General features: G+C 37.4%; 2 protein-coding genes and 1 pseudogene across 2 annotated transcripts; 2 read left to right on the forward strand and 1 right to left on the reverse strand.

Annotated features, from left to right (window-relative positions):
• The first annotated feature begins 6,592 nt into the window (after positions 1-6,592).
• On the forward strand, positions 6,593-7,546 carry LOC110866991 (annotated as a pseudogene).
• A 1,381-nt stretch (positions 7,547-8,927) lies between these two features.
• LOC110867363 (transmembrane emp24 domain-containing protein p24delta7) lies at positions 8,928-10,760 on the forward strand. The gene is made up of 4 exons (XM_022116429.2): positions 8,928-9,228; positions 10,166-10,375; positions 10,462-10,538; positions 10,616-10,760. The coding sequence occupies exons 1-4, from the start codon at positions 9,001-9,003 to the stop codon at positions 10,758-10,760; spliced, it is 660 nt and encodes a 219-aa protein (XP_021972121.1). The 5' UTR covers positions 8,928-9,000.
• Positions 10,761-11,703: 943 nt separating this feature from the next.
• Positions 11,704-19,875, reverse strand: LOC110868714 (ARF guanine-nucleotide exchange factor GNOM). The gene is made up of 3 exons (XM_022117954.2): positions 19,720-19,875; positions 15,962-16,772; positions 11,704-15,459 (listed from the first exon to the last, which is right to left on the reverse strand). The coding sequence occupies exons 2-3, from the start codon at positions 16,658-16,660 to the stop codon at positions 11,953-11,955; spliced, it is 4,206 nt and encodes a 1,401-aa protein (XP_021973646.1). The 5' UTR covers positions 16,661-16,772; positions 19,720-19,875; the 3' UTR covers positions 11,704-11,952.
• Between the last annotated feature and the right edge of the window lie 205 nt (positions 19,876-20,080).

Here is a 20,080-nt window from a genome sequence, read left to right on the forward strand (position 1 = left end):
TAGGCAAACCAAACTACTGATATACTTCAGCTGACGTCACCATGATAGTGACATCTAACGACCTAACAAACTACAAATACTGTCCTGTACAAACTACTGTTATGTAACATCTGATATTCACTAACATACAAAACAAAATGAAAACTACTGCTTCACGTTCCACTGTTGTAGCCTTAGCACAGATGTTGAGTCTTCAATGCTTTCTTCAAAGGTGATCAGTCTTTGAGAGGGCAGTGCTTGAGTCTTCAGCAGCACTTAGGAAACAGCAGTAGATAGAGCAACAGAGTTTGTCTTTAGCAGTTGTTAGGTAATCATCAGAGTTTGGTTTATCAGTTGTTGTAGTTGAGCAGCACTTAAGATTATCAGTTGTTAGATAACCACTGTCAAGGGGAGAGATTAGATTAAACTGCTGCTTTTTTGAAGTCCACTGATGGGATCCGGTTTTGGCTTTACATTATCTGTTCCTCTGTTAGGGTTCAATCCCAACAATAGAAGCAGTCAGAATACAGAAACCTATCATTCAAAGTCCGCGAGCGTTCGAATATAGCGATCGCGTTTAACATAGCGATTAGTATAGTATAAGTGTATAGTATAGCGAGCATCATAGCGTACAGCGTTTCCATATGGTAGCAGCGATTTGTTAACGTTTTTGAGATAGATAAGCAATGCAAGTTATGTGTGTCGATCCAAGTGAAAGCAAAAATCGAAAATTTCTCCCAAAATTTAAACACATAAGCAGATAAATGCACATAAATACATAAAATCAACGAGTCATCAGAGTCAGCAGTTGCGGGCTCAGAATCGAAACACATAAAAATCGAGGAGTAGATTGTCCGCGGCTATTAGACATTGACTACCCAAAGCGATTCGACTATTCTCAAAGACTTGTCGTCTACTTTTCGACTTTCAAGATCGTGCTTCGGCCTCGATTCTTGGGCGTTCGGCACGCTTCCCTTAAGTCGTCTAGTGACTTCAGGTCATTGGAGTCCGTCGAGGCTAAAGTATGGATTTCACTCCTGGTTCAATGCGAATTCTCACGTTTTATAGATAAATACAGATCAAATAAGCAATCTAATCGAGAGTTTGTGGTTTCCACACCTAATCTCGACTTAATCGCCTATCCAAAAATGATATTTCGAGTGCAGTGATAGTGTAGCGTAGGCGAGAATGGCGAGGAATAACAAGTAAGCTCATACATAATCCCTACTGGAGATGCATGAGTCGGTCTATTGGTTCCTAACTATAGACTAGGTCTCTAAGACATCGACCCGGACTAGGTTGAGTCTTGCCTAATTCCCTATAGTTATGGCTCTGATACCAATCTGTCACACTCCAACCGATGGCGGAATCATCGGGGCATGGCACTGAGCGAAACAGATTGTCTAGAAGTTTCCATAACAATTATATTTATCAATTACTTAAAACAACATGTCCCATACCATGTCATAAAAGATAGTACAATTATTACAGACAAAATCTAGGCAAATAGTTCTGTTCCGACAACTCAGATTTCAAATTGTACAGACAACTATTTGTTGGCCTCTAGGACCTTATTCTAGCCTCGCTTTCCTAGCAGATAAGCATCCTAAACACCTGTCACATACGTTAAAATAAAGTCAATACACATAGTGTAAAGGCAAGTATACAAGTTTGATAATAGTATATAGAGTTCGAAATAGTTTACGCATAACCAACACGTACACAGAGGAAAACGAAGCATGTTAGTTATCGACATGAACCTATCGATACCAATGACTGCGAGTTGGCTGCCCAAGGCAGTTCGTAATACATGATCACCATTGTAATCCATGCAAATAATTGTCCTTAACAACCCCCGTGTGAACGGGTGCTGAGTCCAAACTATAGTACCATCGTCGTTAAGGCATGTAGACAACATTCCCCATGTGTAAACATAACAAACAAGCATTCATTAAGTCACGTATAACATGCGGTACCGGTTAACGTTTAAAAGTATTACGTAGTGTTCGATTGTGATTTAGAATAGGTAACGTATGTAATACCCAAAAGTGCGTAAAAGCAAAAAGGGATCGAGTATACTCACAGCGGTTGATGGATTGAAGGGAGCGCTTAGATTGTTATGTTGTGTAGGTTGACTTTAACTTACCACAACATTTCGACATCACGTATATTGATTCAAACTAGGAAAAGAAGAGGCCCATCATGATTCACCGAGCAGTTCTCGGATCTCTAGAGCGGTTTTTTGGTGTACTTATAGAGCATTTCCCGTTATGGGTTTCTCCAGTTCAAGCTCGAATTCTACCAGTCACTGACACGCAGGTAATCAAGATCGACTCTTTGTTTAAATGTCTAAATTAGCATTTGAGGTTCAAGATTATAACATGAAGGTAAATGGTAACGTCGTGTTTTTTAGCTTGAATACTGCAAAGATTTAACTGAGAAGATAAAAGCGAGTGGAATACGTATTGAGTAGTGCACAGGTGAGCGACTGCCGAAGCTCATTAGAAATGCTGAGAAGCAGAAGATACCATTAATGGCTGTTGTGGGACCCAAGGAGGTTGAGACGGAGAGTGTTACCGTTAGATCTAGGTTCGGTGGGGAGCTAGGAACGATGGGCATTAATGATTTCATCACTAAGATCAAGGATGTTGTCGACAATCAAAATAGGTGTGATGGGGGTCGTATGGGGGATCTGGGTTTTCAAAAAAAAAGTGAGGAGTGGGGAAGAAGAAGAAGGGTGGGATGGGGTGGGGTGGGGCCACTCAATTAATAATCTATACTTTCTATAAAAGGAGAAATCCAAATGACATAAGAAAAGCTGATGTGTCAGCTTGAGAGCATGTCCAACATGGCTTTTCTTATGTCATCTGCGATGAGGTGGCAACGATAGAGGAAACATAGTGACATCATAATTTCAAAGATCTGCCATCCAAACCACTGCCCCGACTTTTAATTTCAAAGGTCTGGCCCACATTCAGTTATGAAACCGCTGATGTTCATTGAAATTTCAAACGACTAATGCTCATTGAAATGGGAGGGTAATTTGAAATTTAAATCTTCATAGGGATATGTAATTTGCATTTAATGTCATCAGAGCTTCAATTCTTCTCTCCCTTAAATATAAATTTAAACCCAAATTCAAAGTCGATCACAATTTCAAAAACCCATTTCAATCTCTCTGTCTACTCTCTCTCAACTCTCTATTTCTAAAACTTTAGATATAAAGAAGAGGATGAAGACGAGAGAGGCATTGCATTTATCATCGATTTCAATGGTAGTTTAAAAATAGATATTTTTTGATATTTTTTGTTTTTTTTCCTTTTATCATGAACTGAAAGTTTGTATGCTAAATGTTCTTCAGGTAGATCTTGCTGGATTTGTTATTTGGTGTTGAAGTCTTGGGTTCGTTGACCGAGCTTCCGAATGTGATCAAGGTTATAAAATGGATCTCAACTTTATTGATGAAGAGGTAATGTCTGTGTGTGTTTAAAATAAATCATGATTCTATGAAATTTGATTGATATGTTTGTAGCTTTTGATTATGATATTTTTTGATTTTTTTCTTTTTATCATGAACTGAAAGTTTGTATGCTAAATGTTCTTCAGGTAGATCTTGCTGGATTTGTTATTTGGTGTTGAAGTCTTGAGTTCGTTGGCCAAGCTTCCGAATGTGATCAAGGTTATAAAATTATTTTATGAAATTTGTTTGATATGTTTGTAGCTTTTGATTATGATATTTTTTGAATTTTTCTTTTTATCATGACAGATGAGAGTTTGTATGCTAAATGTTCTTCAGGTAGATCTTGTTGGATTTGTTATTTGGTGTTGAAGTCCTGAGTTCGTTGGCCAAGCTTCCGAATGTGATCAAGGTTAGAAAATGATTTTATGAAATTTGTTTGATATGTTTGTAGCTTATGATTTTGTCCTTGATTTGTATAGATTGTTTATTGTTTATTCAGATGCTTGCATTGGTGTATGAATGCTGTTAAAGAGGAAGCACTCATGTACCTAAGGCCTGATCAACCAAAGGAAAACCACTGCTCAGTAACAGCACTGTTCAACCAAAGCACTTATTCTTATTATATTATCATATGTGGTTCGTGGTCTGTTAAAGCACTGCTCTTAAACATTCTTTGTTGAACTGCATCATCTGTTAGTCCATAGGAGAGGTTCTCTTTGGCAGACCTTTTCTTGAACTGGAGCGGTATTTATTAGCAGATGTTCATCATGAGGCGTGTGTAAACAGATGTTTGAAATCCTCTGTTGAAGTGTATCACTGTTAAGTCACAGCAGATGTTAGCAATTTATACTGTGGAATGATCAGCAGATACTATGTTTTGTAGACCTTTGTTTCAACAGCAGATGTTAGCCTTATGATACTTTTGATTATGATATCTTTTGATTTTTTCTTTTTATCATGAACTGAAAGTTTGTATGCTAAATGTTCTTCAGGTAGATCTTGCTGGATTTGTTATTTGGTGTTGAAGTCTTGAGTTCGTTGGCCAAGCTTCCGAATGTGATCAAGGTTATAAAATGATTTTATGAAATTTGTTTGATATGTTTGTAGCTTTTGATTATGATATTTTTTGATTTTTTCTTTTTATCATGACAGATGAGAGTTTGTACGCTAAATGTTCTTCAGGTAGATCTTGCTGGATTTGTTATTTGGTGTTGAAGTCATGACTTCGTTGGCCAAGCTTCCGAATGTGATCAAGGTTATAAAATGATTTTATGAAATTTGTTTGATATGTTTGTAGCTTTTGATTTTGTCTTTGATTTGTATAGATTGTTTATTGTTTATTCAGATGCTTGCATTGGTGTATGAATTCTGTTAAAGAGGAAGCACTTATGTACCTAAGGCCTGATCAACTAAAGGAAAACCACTGCTCAGTAACAGCACTGCTCAACCAAAGCACTTATTGTTATTATATTATCATCTGTTGATCGTGGTCTGTTAAAGCACTGCTCTTAAACATTCTCTGTTGAACTGCATCATCTATTAGTCCATAGGAGAGGTTCTCTTTGGCAGAGCTTTTCTTGAACTGGAGCGGTATTTATTAGCAGATGTTCATCATGAGGCGTGTGTAAACAGATGTTTGAAATCCTCTGTTGAAGTGTATCACTGTTAAGTCACAGCAGATGTTAGCAATTTATACTGTGGAATGATCAGCAGATGTTATGTTTTGTAGACCTATGTTTCAACAGCAGAAGTTAGCCTTATGATACTTTTGTATTAGCAGAGGTTGTTTTATCAGCAGAGATTATTTGCTGTAACAGTCTTTGTGTTTATTAGCAGAGGTTGTTTTATCAGCAGAGGTTATTTGCTATAACAGTGTTTGTGTTTATTAGCAGAGGTCATTTGCTATAACAGTCCTTGTGTTTATCAGCAGAGGTTGTGTTTATTAGCAGAGGTCATTTTCTATAACAGTCCTTGTGTTTATCAGCAGATGTTGTTTGGAACAACAGACTTTGCTTGAACAGATTTTCTGTTTGACAGAGCTTTTGGTTTGTCAGTTTTATCTAAATATATAGGTTGACTGTATAAATTTACAGAGTATAATTTAATATATAATTTATCATGAAGATCCAATTAAAATGATATTGAGAATGTACAACAAAGGTTTAAGTTAATATAAATAATAAGATAGGAATACATGATTATAATTTAAATATTCGGAAGTCGTAAGTTTTCAAAATATAGAAGTTTGATACATCACCATCCCATAATTTATCTCAAAGGAGATAATACCAACAACCAAAACTATCTGTAGACTTTCTTTAAGATCAGCTTGGCTTTTTCTTCAGAGTAGACAAATTTGCATCTCATATTTCTGTAGATACCACTGGGCTTAGTGAACTTCTTGGTGAATTGACAAGCCGCGTATCTAAATCCCTTGCCATGCTTCTCCCGTCGAAAGTCAATTACAGTGTCAACTCCATTCAGATTTTCAACTGTCATCTTCAATGTTCTATGAATCCTTGATAAAGAAGCTACTTTCACATTCAGACGCTTAAAAATAAATATAAAATACCAATAATTAATAAGAAATACATAATGTATTTAAGTAAAGTAACAAAAAATACAGCTTAATTGTAACAAACATTTAACATCCTTCAAATGAGGAATAATGTATTAACAGAATAAACTTACAAAATGGAAGCGATTGAAAAAGGTGATGGAGGTATGTTTTTTGTATATGGTTATGGTGGAACTGGAAAGACGTTTCTTTGGAAGACATTCTCAGCTGCATTACGATCAAAAGGTGAAGTTGTATTGAATGTTGCATCCAGTGGAATTGCTTCACTTTTGCTGGATGGTGGTAGAACTGCTCATTCAAGGTTTGTAATTCCAATCAACATTAACGAGAATTCAGTATGTTCGATAGAGCCTAATACTGAGTTAGGTGATTTAATTAAAAGAGCAAGATTGGTTATTTGGGATGAAGCACCTATGACTCACAAGCATTGTTTCGAGGCTCTTGATAGAACAATGAGAGACATATCACGTTCCAGTCAACCGAACATGTAATCGAAGCCATTTGGGGGAAAGGTCATTCTATTTGGTGGTGATTTTAGACAAATTCTTCCGGTCATCCCTAAAGGTACCAGAACAATGATAGTCAATGCTTCTTTGAATTCTTCTTATATATGGCGGCACTGTAAAGTACTAAAGCTAACTGAGAATATGAGATTAAGAGTTGGTTGTCAGGAAGCAGATTTGAAAGAAATAAAGGAATTTGGAGAATGGATTTTAAAGCTTGGTGATGGTCTGCTTGGTGAAGAAAACGATGGTAAGATTGATATTGAAATACCAGATGATTTACTTATTCATGACCAAGTCAATCCTATTTCTTCTCTCATTTCATATATATATCCGGACATGAATAAGTTTTTGTGGGATTTAACGTATTTCCAACAAAGAGCAATTCTTGCTCCAACTAATGAAGTAGTGGATTCAATAAATAAAGAGTTGTTAGAGAGTCTGCCTGGTGAAGAAAAGGTTTATTTTAGTTCAGATAGTTTATGCCAATCGGAGGAAGAATCAGAGCTTAATATGGCGTTGTTTCCTCCTGATGTGTTAAACAATCTTCGTTTATCTGGTTTACCAAATCATAAATTAGTACTGAAAGTTGTTGCTCCGGTGATGTTACTTAGAAACATTGATCAGGCAAATGGATTGTGTAATGGTACACGTTTACAAATCACGAAGCTCGGAAAAGTTGTGATTAAAGCAAAAATTATCACAGGGAATAATATAGGTCATGATACTTTGATTTCAAGACTGAAGATGACACCTTCAGATAAAAGAATACCAGTGAAGATTTCTCGAAGACAATTCCCACTTTCACTATGTTTTGCTATGACAATAAATAAAAGTCAAGGACAATCATTAGAGCGTGTTGGTTTATATCTTCTACGTCCAGTGTTTAGTCATGGCCAGCTCTATGTTGCTGTATCTAGAGTAAAAAGTAGGAAGGGATTGAAAATTTTGATTTGTGATAAAGAGAAATGAGTCTGTACAACCACTACTAATGTGGTTTACAAGGAAGTTTTACAAAATCTATGATGATACTAAACATCTATCAACCTGGCAACGTCTGTTGGGTATAATGGAGGAACTGTTGTTAGGAAATGTTTGTTGGAAAGCAATACAACTTTTTGAAAGCATCTGATACTTGCTCTGCATTAAGCTTATCCTGAGAACACATGTTGTTAATAACATTATTCTCTTAATATCTGTTTACTAACCTTTGTAATTTCTGTTGACTGACCTTTTTAACATGGGTCGACTAACATCTGATAGTTACTATCTATAACGTCATCTGGCAAGCTCTCTTGGAGATAATCGATGACAGTTCTTAGTAAAGTCTGTTGGAAAGCAACAGAAGTTTTAACAGTTAATAGACAACAGTGGCTTGCTATCAACATAAAGGAATTGATGTTGAATAAACCTATTGACCATTAGTGCATATTAATTTTATAAGTCTGCACTAATTATTTTTTTAATCTCTGTTGAATTCTAAATGAGATGTTGACCAAAAGTCGAACAGATGTTTACCAAAAGTCAAACAATTGTTGACCAAAAATCAAACAGATGTTGACCAACAGTTAAACAGATGTTGACCAAAAGTCAAACAGATTTTGAACCACTAAGAATTATAGTTTGCCAACAGTGGTTTGACTTTGGTCAAACAGACTTTTTGAAAACAGTGATTTCACTTTAAGCAATCATCAATGGAATTGGTCAACGTATATCCGCAAAAATTGGTTTTAACTTTATTTTAATTTAAATTACAAGTACCATATATTTCTCATTCTTATTGCAAGAATTGTCTTCGATCTCTGATGGTTTTGAAAACAGTGGTTTCACTTTATGCTATCTATCTGGTAATTTATGTTTGAGATAATGGATAACATTTTTTAGGAAAGTCTGTTGGAAAGCAACTAAAGTTTTTAACAGTTAATAGACAACAGTAGTTTGCTATCAACATATCTCTTTTATAAGTCTGCACTAATTATTTTTTTTACTCTCTGTCAATATGGGCTATGCATGGTTTTCTAAGAAACGACCTGTGTTTGCACACGGGTCTTACCGCTAGTTTGTTAAAATAATACTTGTAATGACCAAATTACTCCTGAGGAAAAGGACAAAACATCTGATTTAATTTAAGGAATTTGAGCTAATTTCACTTTTGGATCAAAATGTCAACAAAACTGAAACCACAAGGACCCAGATGCAAAAAGGTTTGAGATTTGGATTAAAGTGGCAAAACCTCCACAACCTCAGAAACCAAAATGGCAGTTTACCCTTTATTTTAATTACTTGATATCCAAACTTTTTGTTAACAAACATATCCCAACTGATTGGCCAATTTTATTCTGGACCCCAATTTTCATTTTCAGTTCGTTAATCGGTCGTTAATTCTACAGAAACACAATTGCAACAATAAACCAAATAACTTTTATCCCATCTATGCATTTCCAAAATCTAGGCTTCTTATTCTCATCTCAAATTCCACAATGCGGAGATCGATCAACATACCTACATTAATCATCGTGACGGTGATGATATTAATATTATTAACATCATCACCGTTGGTGATCGGTATGAGGTTTGATTTGGAAACAGGAGCTACAAAATGCATAACCGAGGACATTAAGATTAATGCGATGACCGTCGGAAAGTATAGCATTGTCAAACCGGTCGAAGGGTTTCCTTTGTCGGAATATGATCGGATCACTGTCCGGGTAATATGTTTGAACAAGTTGTTTGATGATTATATTGATTAGTTTTAAATTTGGAAGTTGTGTTAACAATGTTTGAAGCTTTTGTGCCTTTATAGGAATAGATGAGAATAATTTTAGTACGTTATTTTAATAGGGTTGTGCTAAACGTACCTCTTCTCTTGTTTTTATGAATGTACCCCTTGTCAAATTGGTCGTTATAACTTATATAGGACGTGTAAAAGGGTGGATTTTACTTATACGGGTTGTAAAAGGGGGATGGGCGTATGTTACATCTTATACGGGCCAGGCCATATATGGTTTTTATTATAAAAAATGTAAAATTAAATTGAAGTCAGTTAAATAAAAAGGGGTAGGTTTAGACAACCTATTTTAATAAAGGGTGATGACACTTAGGGGTTTTTTTAGGGTTTGAGAAATGGTTTAGTCGCTATATGAGTTCGCGACTTCTTTGTCTTGTAGTTGCTGCTATATCGCGGTGTATCTGATTTTTGTTTTAGTTGAACATCACAGAGACAACTTTTTTCTTACTCGTCTGGACATTACAAATTATACATTTTAAGGAGCTAAAGTCGTTTGCCAAATCCCACTATAAAATATCATAATTGTTATCACCCTTTTTTCAATGATGTACGTTTAGCCAGTCATTTTTAATAAAGGACGATGTACTTTTTGGGGTTTGAGAAATGAGTCTGTCATTATCTGAGATAGCGACTTTTGTGTCTCGGAGCTGCTGATATACGCAAGTATTCTAGATTTTTGTCTTAGTTGAACATCACTAAAACAAAACCCATTTCGCACTCGTCTAAACGTAACATATTACACATTTCAAGGAGCTATATTCGTCATCTTAGATAGCGACCAACTCATTTCTCACACCTAACCGTAAAAGACTCTAGTTGTCATCGCCCATTTCGAATCAACAATATGATGATTACAGGTAACATCGCCGCTGGGGAATAATTATCACTATGCAGACCGTAAACAATCTGGTAGTTTTGCATTCACTGCCGGCGAGGCTGGTGATTATATGGCTTGTTTCTGGGCAGCTAAACAATCTCCTGACAAATCTTTGTCGATTGATTTCGAGTGGAAGTCGGGTCTGGCTGCAAAAGATTGGTCCAAAGTGGCTAAAAAAGGACAGGTTGAAGTAAGTCCTTCATCTGTCTCGTTTTATTACGCCTTAATATCCATTTTACATTGCATGATCAGTCAGCATGTATTTGTTTGTAACAGATGATGGAACTCGAGTTGAAGAAACTGTATGATTCCGTTACCATGGTCCATGAAGAAATGTTCAATCTTCGTGCAAGGTAAGCATCGGAATCACATATTTTTCTTGCTGTTACAAAGCCGTTAAAGATTGTATTTCGGTTTGTAAAAAATGTAGGGAGGAATTGATGCAACAACTTATAAGATCGACGAATGCGAAGATGGCAACTTTCAGTTTTTTCTCACTTGTAATTTGCTTATCAGTGGCTGCTTTGCAGCTATGGCATTTGAAAGCATTTTTTCAGAGGAAGAAGCTCATTTAGGTTTTTTTTTTTTTTTTTTACCTGAACAATCTTTAACATAATTTTTTTTTCATTTTGTAGAAGATTCATTGAATATTTATTCTCTTATAATGTTTAGTTTCAGAGTTTTGTAGCTTTTCATGACCATTATGTATTTAAATATTAGAGAAATCAGAAAACATAAACATACTTTTGAAAAAAATAAGATGCATGCTTTACCCATAGTTGTTAAAAGCCATCGCCTCTTGCGCCTAGGCCCAATTTCCTAGCAAGGCGAGGCAATTGCGCCTTAAGTCAAGGCAATTGGGCTTTAATTCTACAGGTGATGGTTCATGCGCATATTCCAGTGAGAATCCTAGATTTTGGAGAGTTTCCGGCCAAATTCTTTAAATTCTGGCAAGATTCCAGCTAGATTTCCTACTTTTATCTATAGAAAACTATTTTTTTACACTTATAAACAAGCATTTATAACTTTTGGTAGTAAATAGACGATATAAAATGTTATATAATAGCTTTAGTTTTATTTTATCTGAAGAATAGTATTAACTTTCTATTATATAAAAATATTTCAAGTTTTTTTTTTGTTGTGCGCTTTTTTTTTTCTCAGGCCCGTGCTTTTTTTGCGCCTTGCGCCTAGGCCACAGGCGAGACCTATGCGCCTTGAGTGCGCCTGACACCTTTAATAACTATGGCTTTACCATGTATGATTTAGATATATATAACTCTGTATGATTTCATATATGCATAACCCTTATGTACAACCTAAAAAGCTATACCTATGACTTCCTGATGCACATCTGCCTGGACTTCCGATGCGTGCGCCTCATGCTATTTTGACTTGCGCCTTCCGTACGCTCATCACATCGAGCCTTGCGCCTAAGTACGCCCCATGCGTAGAGGCGCACTTTTTAAAACCAAAGTAATCAGAGAGTACAAAGGGATTGGATCAAACTTACACAGCCTAAAGCATAAAAATCTTCATATATGCAGTAAAAGAACAATGTTTAACAATGACCATTTGTACAAATAACTTGTAACTTTAACATCTTTAGTTCAAGTAACAATGTATCATGTATGCAACAATCTCTATCTACAACAACATCCAAAATCCCTTTTAAACGTTTCGAACAATCTAAGTATACAGTTACATAAAACCTAAGACTATAACCGTCGGTCTCATTTCAAAATTTAAAACTCAAAACCTTGTTTTCCCTCAAGACCCGCCTGAAGAAACCGACACACTAGTATCACGAACCGGATGCTCGGTTTCATTATCCGGAAAAACCTCGGTCCGCAAATTAGGTGCGATGTTTTTGACATGCAACCAAGTGAGCTGCCAAAAACTATCGGAACCGACAGCATCACTCGGAACAAGAATCCCGCTAGATTTCATCACCAGCAGGCTGTTTTTAAGAAGCTCGGTAACCGTTTCGTGAATTTTATCGCTTTTTTTCCCTCGTATTTTCACCATCATATATCTCTCCATATGACTTAAAACCCCTACCCATACTTTACCGAAAGATACGAGCCGTGAAAGACTCGATAAAGAATACAGAAACGTGTTGGATAAAAGCTTTAGCGATAAAATAAGCGTACCCTCCATGTTTCGGTACTCTTTAAGCGACTTTTCTTGCACGATTTCTAGTACATCACTAACGAGTGTAAAAATTACGAGATCGAAACACTGTGACCACGTCTCGTCTTGTAAACGAACGCCGTGTGAACCGATCAAGCAACTCTGCATCATCAAAACGGCATGGTTCCGAATTTCTTCACGGGGGTCGAGGCACACTTTCCGTATCGTTTGAGCCAACCGGAGCCACATCTCACTGATGTCTTGATACAGTTTAACCGCGGCTTCCGCTTCTTCACCAACTGCTTCGTTTGTCTCACGCGACCACCTCACCAAACAAGTAACAGAACCCGCCATTAAATCCAACGCCTTGATCGACCGTTTAACGTCTCCGACACGCGACTCCGCAAACTGTCGTGCTGCGTTGACACATAGTACGAAGTTTGCTGGTAACAAGTGGGCCCCGTCTAACATGATGAACTCTAACGTCTCGAATCCGGGCTCGGAAGCTTCCGGATGACGGGCCGTGATGGAAAGAAGAGACGTGATGACACGCCACCCGAGGTGAGACTTTAGCTGCCTCGCGTTAGCCTTTACAAGCCGCATGATTTCTCGCGTGATGTGTTCACAATACGCATCCGCCACCCGTGCGTCGAGTTTTAAAACTAACTGAAGCGATTTCAGAAGCTCATCGGTTAGGTTTTCTTTATACGGAAGAAGCCGTTGGCAAATTCGAATAAGCCCGAAAACCGCTTTTTCAACTAACGTACTCGGCATCACCGCTGACTGGACGATATTCGTTATGTACTCATAAACTCCTTGCCATAAAAGCATAATTCGATCACGGTTATTTAGCGTTACTGTAATCAACAACTCCAGACAAAAAACCGCACTCTCTTCGTTAGATCGAGCAGCCGCTAAAATCAAGGCCCGTGCCAGATTCGAAAGAGACTCGGATTGAAGAAACGTGCTCTCGGTAAATATGGTATTCACACGACAACTTTTAACGGTTTCCGCAGCACGCTTATGAGCTTCAACCTGTTCTCGAGACGGTTGCGGAGCGGGTTTTTCCGTATCATAGTAAAGAAACTCACTGAACCGGCCCATTAGGCCCGACAACTTTCGAGAATGCGATGACGTTAACACGATCGGTGCTGGTGGGGTGAGCAAAACCGACTTTTCGGGGTCCGATTCTGACACTTGCTCCACGTCATCAACCGCGTCGATGGCTAAACGGGTTGGAAGGAGACCTAATTTGTGTAACCGTAAAACGCAATCCACGGTGTTTCTCCAACCCGAACGTATATAATCACCGTACGTATTTGCGATTGTGAAAACCGCTATAGTTGACTTTCGAGCTTTAGTGTCGTTGCCAAAAGCGAGTATAGATTCGTCAACAGACATCGGAACCAAAAGAGCAGTGAATTTTGAGAGCGAAACAAGCAAACCGTCGATAACGTCTTCAAGACGATAACATGCTGCAATCTTCGCAACATTTAAGAATCCGTTAACACATGTCTGTAACACATCTTCTTGCTCTATATGATCCAAAACCACAGATAACGCAGCAACAGTCGGGCCCGATAAAATCGCAAACATTTCGTTGTTAATTTGCTCATAAGAATTGCAAACGATGTAGGGAATGGTTTGTCGGGATCTGTGAATTAGCCCGGCCCAATTATCATGAACCACGGGTGGGAAATCGGATCCTTGTACGGGTGTCATCCGGATCTCGTTTTCGCAAATCGAGTGGTAAAGCTCCGACAGATACTCGCGTGGGAGATCATCTCCACCATTGATTCGGCGATTGTTACGGATGAAATCGTCTTCAGTCATCTTTCGTTTAACCTGTAAATTGTGCTGATCGGTGTTAAGTAAGATTAATGAATACGATAACAAGAGGGCAGCGTCTTTGTTCGCTAAAATATCCGGTGATTGTTGATAATATCGTTCGGAAAACGCCTCAACGACTCTATGAATCTTCTGGGCTTCTCCGGGTAACCTAAACGTTTCCAAGAACACACGCAAAGCAGTGTCGAGATTCATTTCTCGAAAATCGAACGTTTTAGCAAATTCTCGAAGAACATCAACACAGAACGGTTCATGATTCCCTAAATAGTCGCCGACAAGATTTTTATCCAGCCCGATCGTGTACTGTAAAAAACACGCTACACTTACGGGATCAAGCGGGTCGGGTAAAATACGCATTCCTTGAAGAGTCTGAAGACCCTTTTTACGATCCGTATTAAACCGATCAGCCCCGATCATCAACTTTTTCTTCAGTCGTTTCATTTTACGAATATACGGTACCCAATTGTCAGGATTCTCGTAATTCTCACATTTCACCTTCCAAAAGGGCTCGTAATCTTCACAATCCGACATCGCATAATCTAACGCTACTTCACCACCGATTCTTTCCGACATACCGTTAATCATGGCGACTAATCCTTCTAGAGCAAGAACATGTATAGCGGATAACGGACTATTCACCGGAAACGCACTTTTTGACAACACGTTGACTAGATCTTCAAACATATTGCTACAGGACACGTCACAATCGTAATTTGCGTACATTTCGTATATAAAAACCGGCTGCCTGCAAAGATCGACAATAGTTTCCATCGCAACTTCCTGTTGCTGATACTTCGCTCCGTGTTTGTTTTGCGCGATCCGCATAAGCACAGATGAAAAAAACGCTTCAAGCTGTAGTTTAAGCTTCACTCGTAAAAAATGATATAAATTCAAAATAATGCCGCATACGGTAGAAAGAATCAGCGGATTTGCGGACAAACCGTATTGCATTAAGTTACGAAAGAGATCGTTTTCGACTAACGATAGTAACTGGGGATGCTGGTCAAAACATGCCCCACCTAACTCGATGGCTGAGTTAATTAAACCTAATGAGAATAACGGAACATCTTCATCGTATGATAACGAACTGGACCTGGGGCCCGCTCCAACGTTAGTAGCGTTCAGAAGAGAACAAAGAAATTGGAATATTTCCACCATGCATGGAATCCCGTAGGCCTCTGTCATAAGGAGATCGTTATTTTGGCCCGTTTGACCAACCTCTCCTATAGTTTGACCCATTTGACCAACCTCTGTTGTTGAACCAGTATGACCATTGCCATGTTGTTTACTACCAACCTGGAAACAAAGAATAAATATATATTTCACTATTTTTCAAAATAATCATAAAAAGTAAAATGCCATTTTCGTCCATGAGGTTTGGCCAGTTTTGCGACTTTCATCAAAGGTTTGTTTTTCCACATCTGGATCCAAAAGGTTCGAAATCTTCCCATTTTCATCCGGCTCGTTAACTCCATCTATTTTTCTCCGTTAAGTCAGGGGTATTTCCGTCTTTTTTACTAACTTAAAGGGCAATTTGGTCTTTTTCACTTTATGTAAAAAGACTGGATACCCCTGAAAAAAGTTAACAAAAAAGACGGAAATACCACTGACTTAACAGAGAAAAATGGATGGAGTTAACGAGCCAAACGAAAATGACAAGATTTTAAACCTTTTGGATCCAGATGCGGAAAAACAAACATTTGGGTGAAGTGAAAGTCACAAAACTGGCCAAACCTCATGGACGAAATGGCATTTTACTCAAAAATTAAATTACTGACGGCCGTCCATATTTTATTACCTGAGTCAAATGTTCTTCGGTATGACCAACATCATGCAAATGTGAGAAAATACATCTAACCAACTCATGCATCGTCTGTCGAGCTATTCTCTGCAAAAGTTCACTTTTCGAGCTTGCTTGATGAACTATTTGGAAACATGTGTTCACCACATCACATACATGCTGGTTACTCAGCATAACCGACGCCTTGTTCTTCAAGCAAGCTAGTAAAACTTGAAGTATCTTAACCAATACTACTTCCTCAGATGCAGGATCGGTTACTTCAAACCGACAGCTCATCACAGCATCAACAATTTGACGTAACGCGTCCGCTACATTAACAATGTTGAGATCGAGTACTTCCAGGGTTAAAAACTTGTATATAGAAGATAACGCAACACCGGTAATCGGTGCACCGGCTTCGTCAGACTGAATTACGTCTAAAAAAGGCTGTAGATACACAACTGGATCGAACACGTGCCATTGGTTTTGCCATAAGAAAATCTTACTTCGTATTTCTTTGAAAGATTTGATTAGCGAGTGGTCTAATTGGTCTTCGTCGTCCATGTATTGAACTCCCCACCGCACGTTTCTTCTCATGACGGATAAAACTGCACCGATTTCGGAATTTACGATAAATGCTGAAGAAATTCTAAGAGGCCTGCACGAAGCGTCTTTAGCTACTTGAGCGATAGTCGATTCGTGGCTGGGGCACCCCATATTTTTAAGAATTTAATGAGAAATGATGTCGATGAAGCATATAGGGTTTACATCCAACCCTCTACAGCAAAGAAGCAAATTCAGTCTTGGGTGATAATAGATTAATAACCACCTTCAGGATAAGATATGCACAATTAGAAAAAAAAAATAATAATTATTACATGTGAACATCCCCTTCGCCTTCGACACCTTTGGCTCCCTAGCTCCAGAAGCTATCTGTTTGTTGACTAGGGTCCAAAAGGTTGTCCATAACAGTTGCTCATCAACAGGGGGGCAGGGGTTTGTCTTTAATAGGCTAGGGTTTGCTATTCAGAAAGGGGTAGCGGCGCAGCTTGTTGCTCGCTTACCTGCGTTATTGATGTAAAGTGCACTTATTTTTAATAAAAATCAAATATAAAAAAAAATGTGAACAACTGAAAATGGAAATGAGCAGATAATTATTAAGGGAAATAAACTTGCATATAACTTATACATACAAGCTTGGTTTAAGAAAGCGAGCTTAAAGCGTGAGACGATGAAGCGCTAGGGTTGTCGCTTCTTTTCCTCTGAGGCGACAAATCATATGAAGCGTTTTGAAGCGCGCTTTAAGCCCGAAGCGCCATTGGTTTGAAGCGAAGCTTCAGCCCAATGAGGTCAGATTTAGGTTTTTAACTTAGGCGCAATAGTCTCTAATAGGGTTTAATTGAGGCCCGCTACCCTAAAAAAAGAACGTTAGTAAACATCTTCAGCCGCTCCCTCCCTCTTCTCCGTCGATTCTTCATACTTTCTCCAATAATCGACTTTAATTTATGTTTTAATTATGTTTTTATGTGTTAAGTGTGTTTTTTAATCATGTTTTTGTGTCATATTGATGTGTACAAATATTTTTTTATTTTTTTTTTTATTTTGAGCGCTTCGTATACGTGAAGCTCTCGCTTCGCGCTTGAAGTTTCGCTTAAAGCTTTTGGAACCAAAACGCTTCGGAGCGCCTCGCGCTTTTTTAAACCAAGCATACAAGAGCTTTTAAAGATGAATTATGAATTTGTGATGTAATGTTTGTATAATACTAATTTGCAGTAGAATATAAATGAACCTTGGTTTATTTAAGCGTGTGGCGCTACGAGGCATTTTGGTCCCAAAGGCCGAGGCATGCGTCTATGTACAACCAAATTAGCTTTTTTACACCCATAAACTTCAAATCGCTCGTCTATTTTACATATAAACCTATTTATCAAGTAATCCTTAGATAGTTTTTGCATCCCTTGGTTGTTTTACATATAAACCTCATAAGGACCCTAATTTTGACCAATATTGACTCGTAACAACGTAAGGCGTGCCCTCATTCCCCTGAACAGAGTTTCGCACCACTTCTCTTCATTACACTAATACACACCTAAACGTCTTCAAAATTATCAACACCACTCAATATATTTAGATACCTAATTAGTACAATTAATCACTCTTAATTAAATAGGATAAATCATTCTCAATTCCATTACATACAAGTTCAAACAAAAGCATAAAACATCTCAAATGCTCTCCGTATATATTCAACTTAATTTGCAACTTCATCATTGCAATTACCATTTTTTACATCATAAGGACCCTAATTTTGACTCATAACATATGTAGTCAAAAGCGCTCAAGGTGCACTAGATGCGTTGCGACTGGTGAGGCGCGCCTTTAGGCGTTGAGGCACAATTTCAGGCCAAATTCAGGCTAAAAGTCGCCTGGAACCACTAAAACATCCTAAATGAGACATAAACAGGTCCTAAACAACCCCAAAACAATGTTGTTAATATTGGTGAATGGTGATATCTCGGTTATTGGTCACCATGTAAAATATCAGTGTCAAATATCGGTACCGGTATTATCGGTGATATTGACCGATATAACCGATACTTGACCGATATAACCGATATGGGTTGGGTTCATTTCAGAACTCTAAATAACTATAGAACTTTCAGAACTCCTAATAAACAATCATTTTATATATATTTTTTTGTATTTAGGATCTTTTTATCATCTATTATATGTATTTCTTTGATTACATACATGTTAAAAGTAGTTTACATATGTGTAATAGCCAAATTATATATATGTGTCATAACTAATTACATATATGTAAAAAAACTAGTTTACATATGTGTAATTATAAAACTACATAAAAATGATAAAATTACTCTTAACATGTACGTAATCATAAAAATACACATAATAAATGATAAAATTATCCTAAACATAAAAATATATAAATAAAAAGATTGTTTATTAGGATTTCTGCGAGTTCTGTAAATATTTATGGTTCTGAAATGATCCTTACCCTAACCGATATAACTGCTATATCACTGATATTTGACCGATATCATCATCATCATACTCAGTAAATCCCACCTATATCACTGATATTTGACCGATATATTACCAATATATCACTGAATTGTTGGTGTTAAAAATTACCAATATCCCATTGATATCTCACCGAGATAACCTATATCTCAAATATCGGTTATCCGATATTTTACCGCATTAATTGCATAGCCCTAAAACATCCTAAAGTAGCCCTAAACAAGCCTAAAACATCTCTAAAACCCCTAAAAAGGTATTTTACACTACGCTCCTTATTTAAAAAATTCCTCGATTTTCAGCGCCTAGGCCTCGAGGCGCATAGGCGCTTTGACAACATAGCCACGGTTATCCAGACCAAATTGCCTAATAACTGCCTTCCTTTGCACAACTTGTGTTCTTCTGCACAATTCATTCACATTACCAAATCCTTGAAGTAATTAAACTCGAAAAAGCACTCGAGATTCGGATACCTAATTAGCACAATTAATCACTCTTAACTAAATAAAACAAATCAATCTCAATTCCATTACTACAGATTACTTCAAACAAAAGCATAAAAAAACCTCTCCACATTCAACTTAAGATAGCAACTTCATCATTACAGTTAATATTACAGATCACAAACAATCAGTGATCAACAGATCGTACGGACAAAGCAGGATTTATTAATTAAGTTAATAGTGTATAATAATGCATAAGTGAAGAGCGTAGATCGGAGAAGACAGATATACCGTTTGTGCCGACGTGTATAATAATAATAAGATGATGGATTTCCGACGCCGGCAAATATAAGAATTCGTCGTATAGGTTTTGGATTTGAAAATTGAATTGGGATGTAACAGAAATGGGCAGATGCGTTTGCAGAGATCCGGTGTATTTTTTTTTTTTTTTTTTAAAGTTAAATGTCATTTTAGTGTTTACGGTTTAGCTCATTTTGTCAGATTAGACCGTGGGGTATGATGGGACGGGAGTTTGGGGCATAGGTTGACATATGTGGATTATGAGACACCCAATACCGAAACCAAATTTCATAGGGGTATGGGGGCGTTGCTGGGTGGCGTGGCCAAGCCACATCATTAATTTTTTTTAAAT

This window comes from Helianthus annuus, chromosome 7 (assembly GCF_002127325.2).
Source record: "Helianthus annuus cultivar XRQ/B chromosome 7, HanXRQr2.0-SUNRISE, whole genome shotgun sequence".
Taxonomy (NCBI): Eukaryota; Viridiplantae; Streptophyta; class Magnoliopsida; order Asterales; family Asteraceae; genus Helianthus; species Helianthus annuus.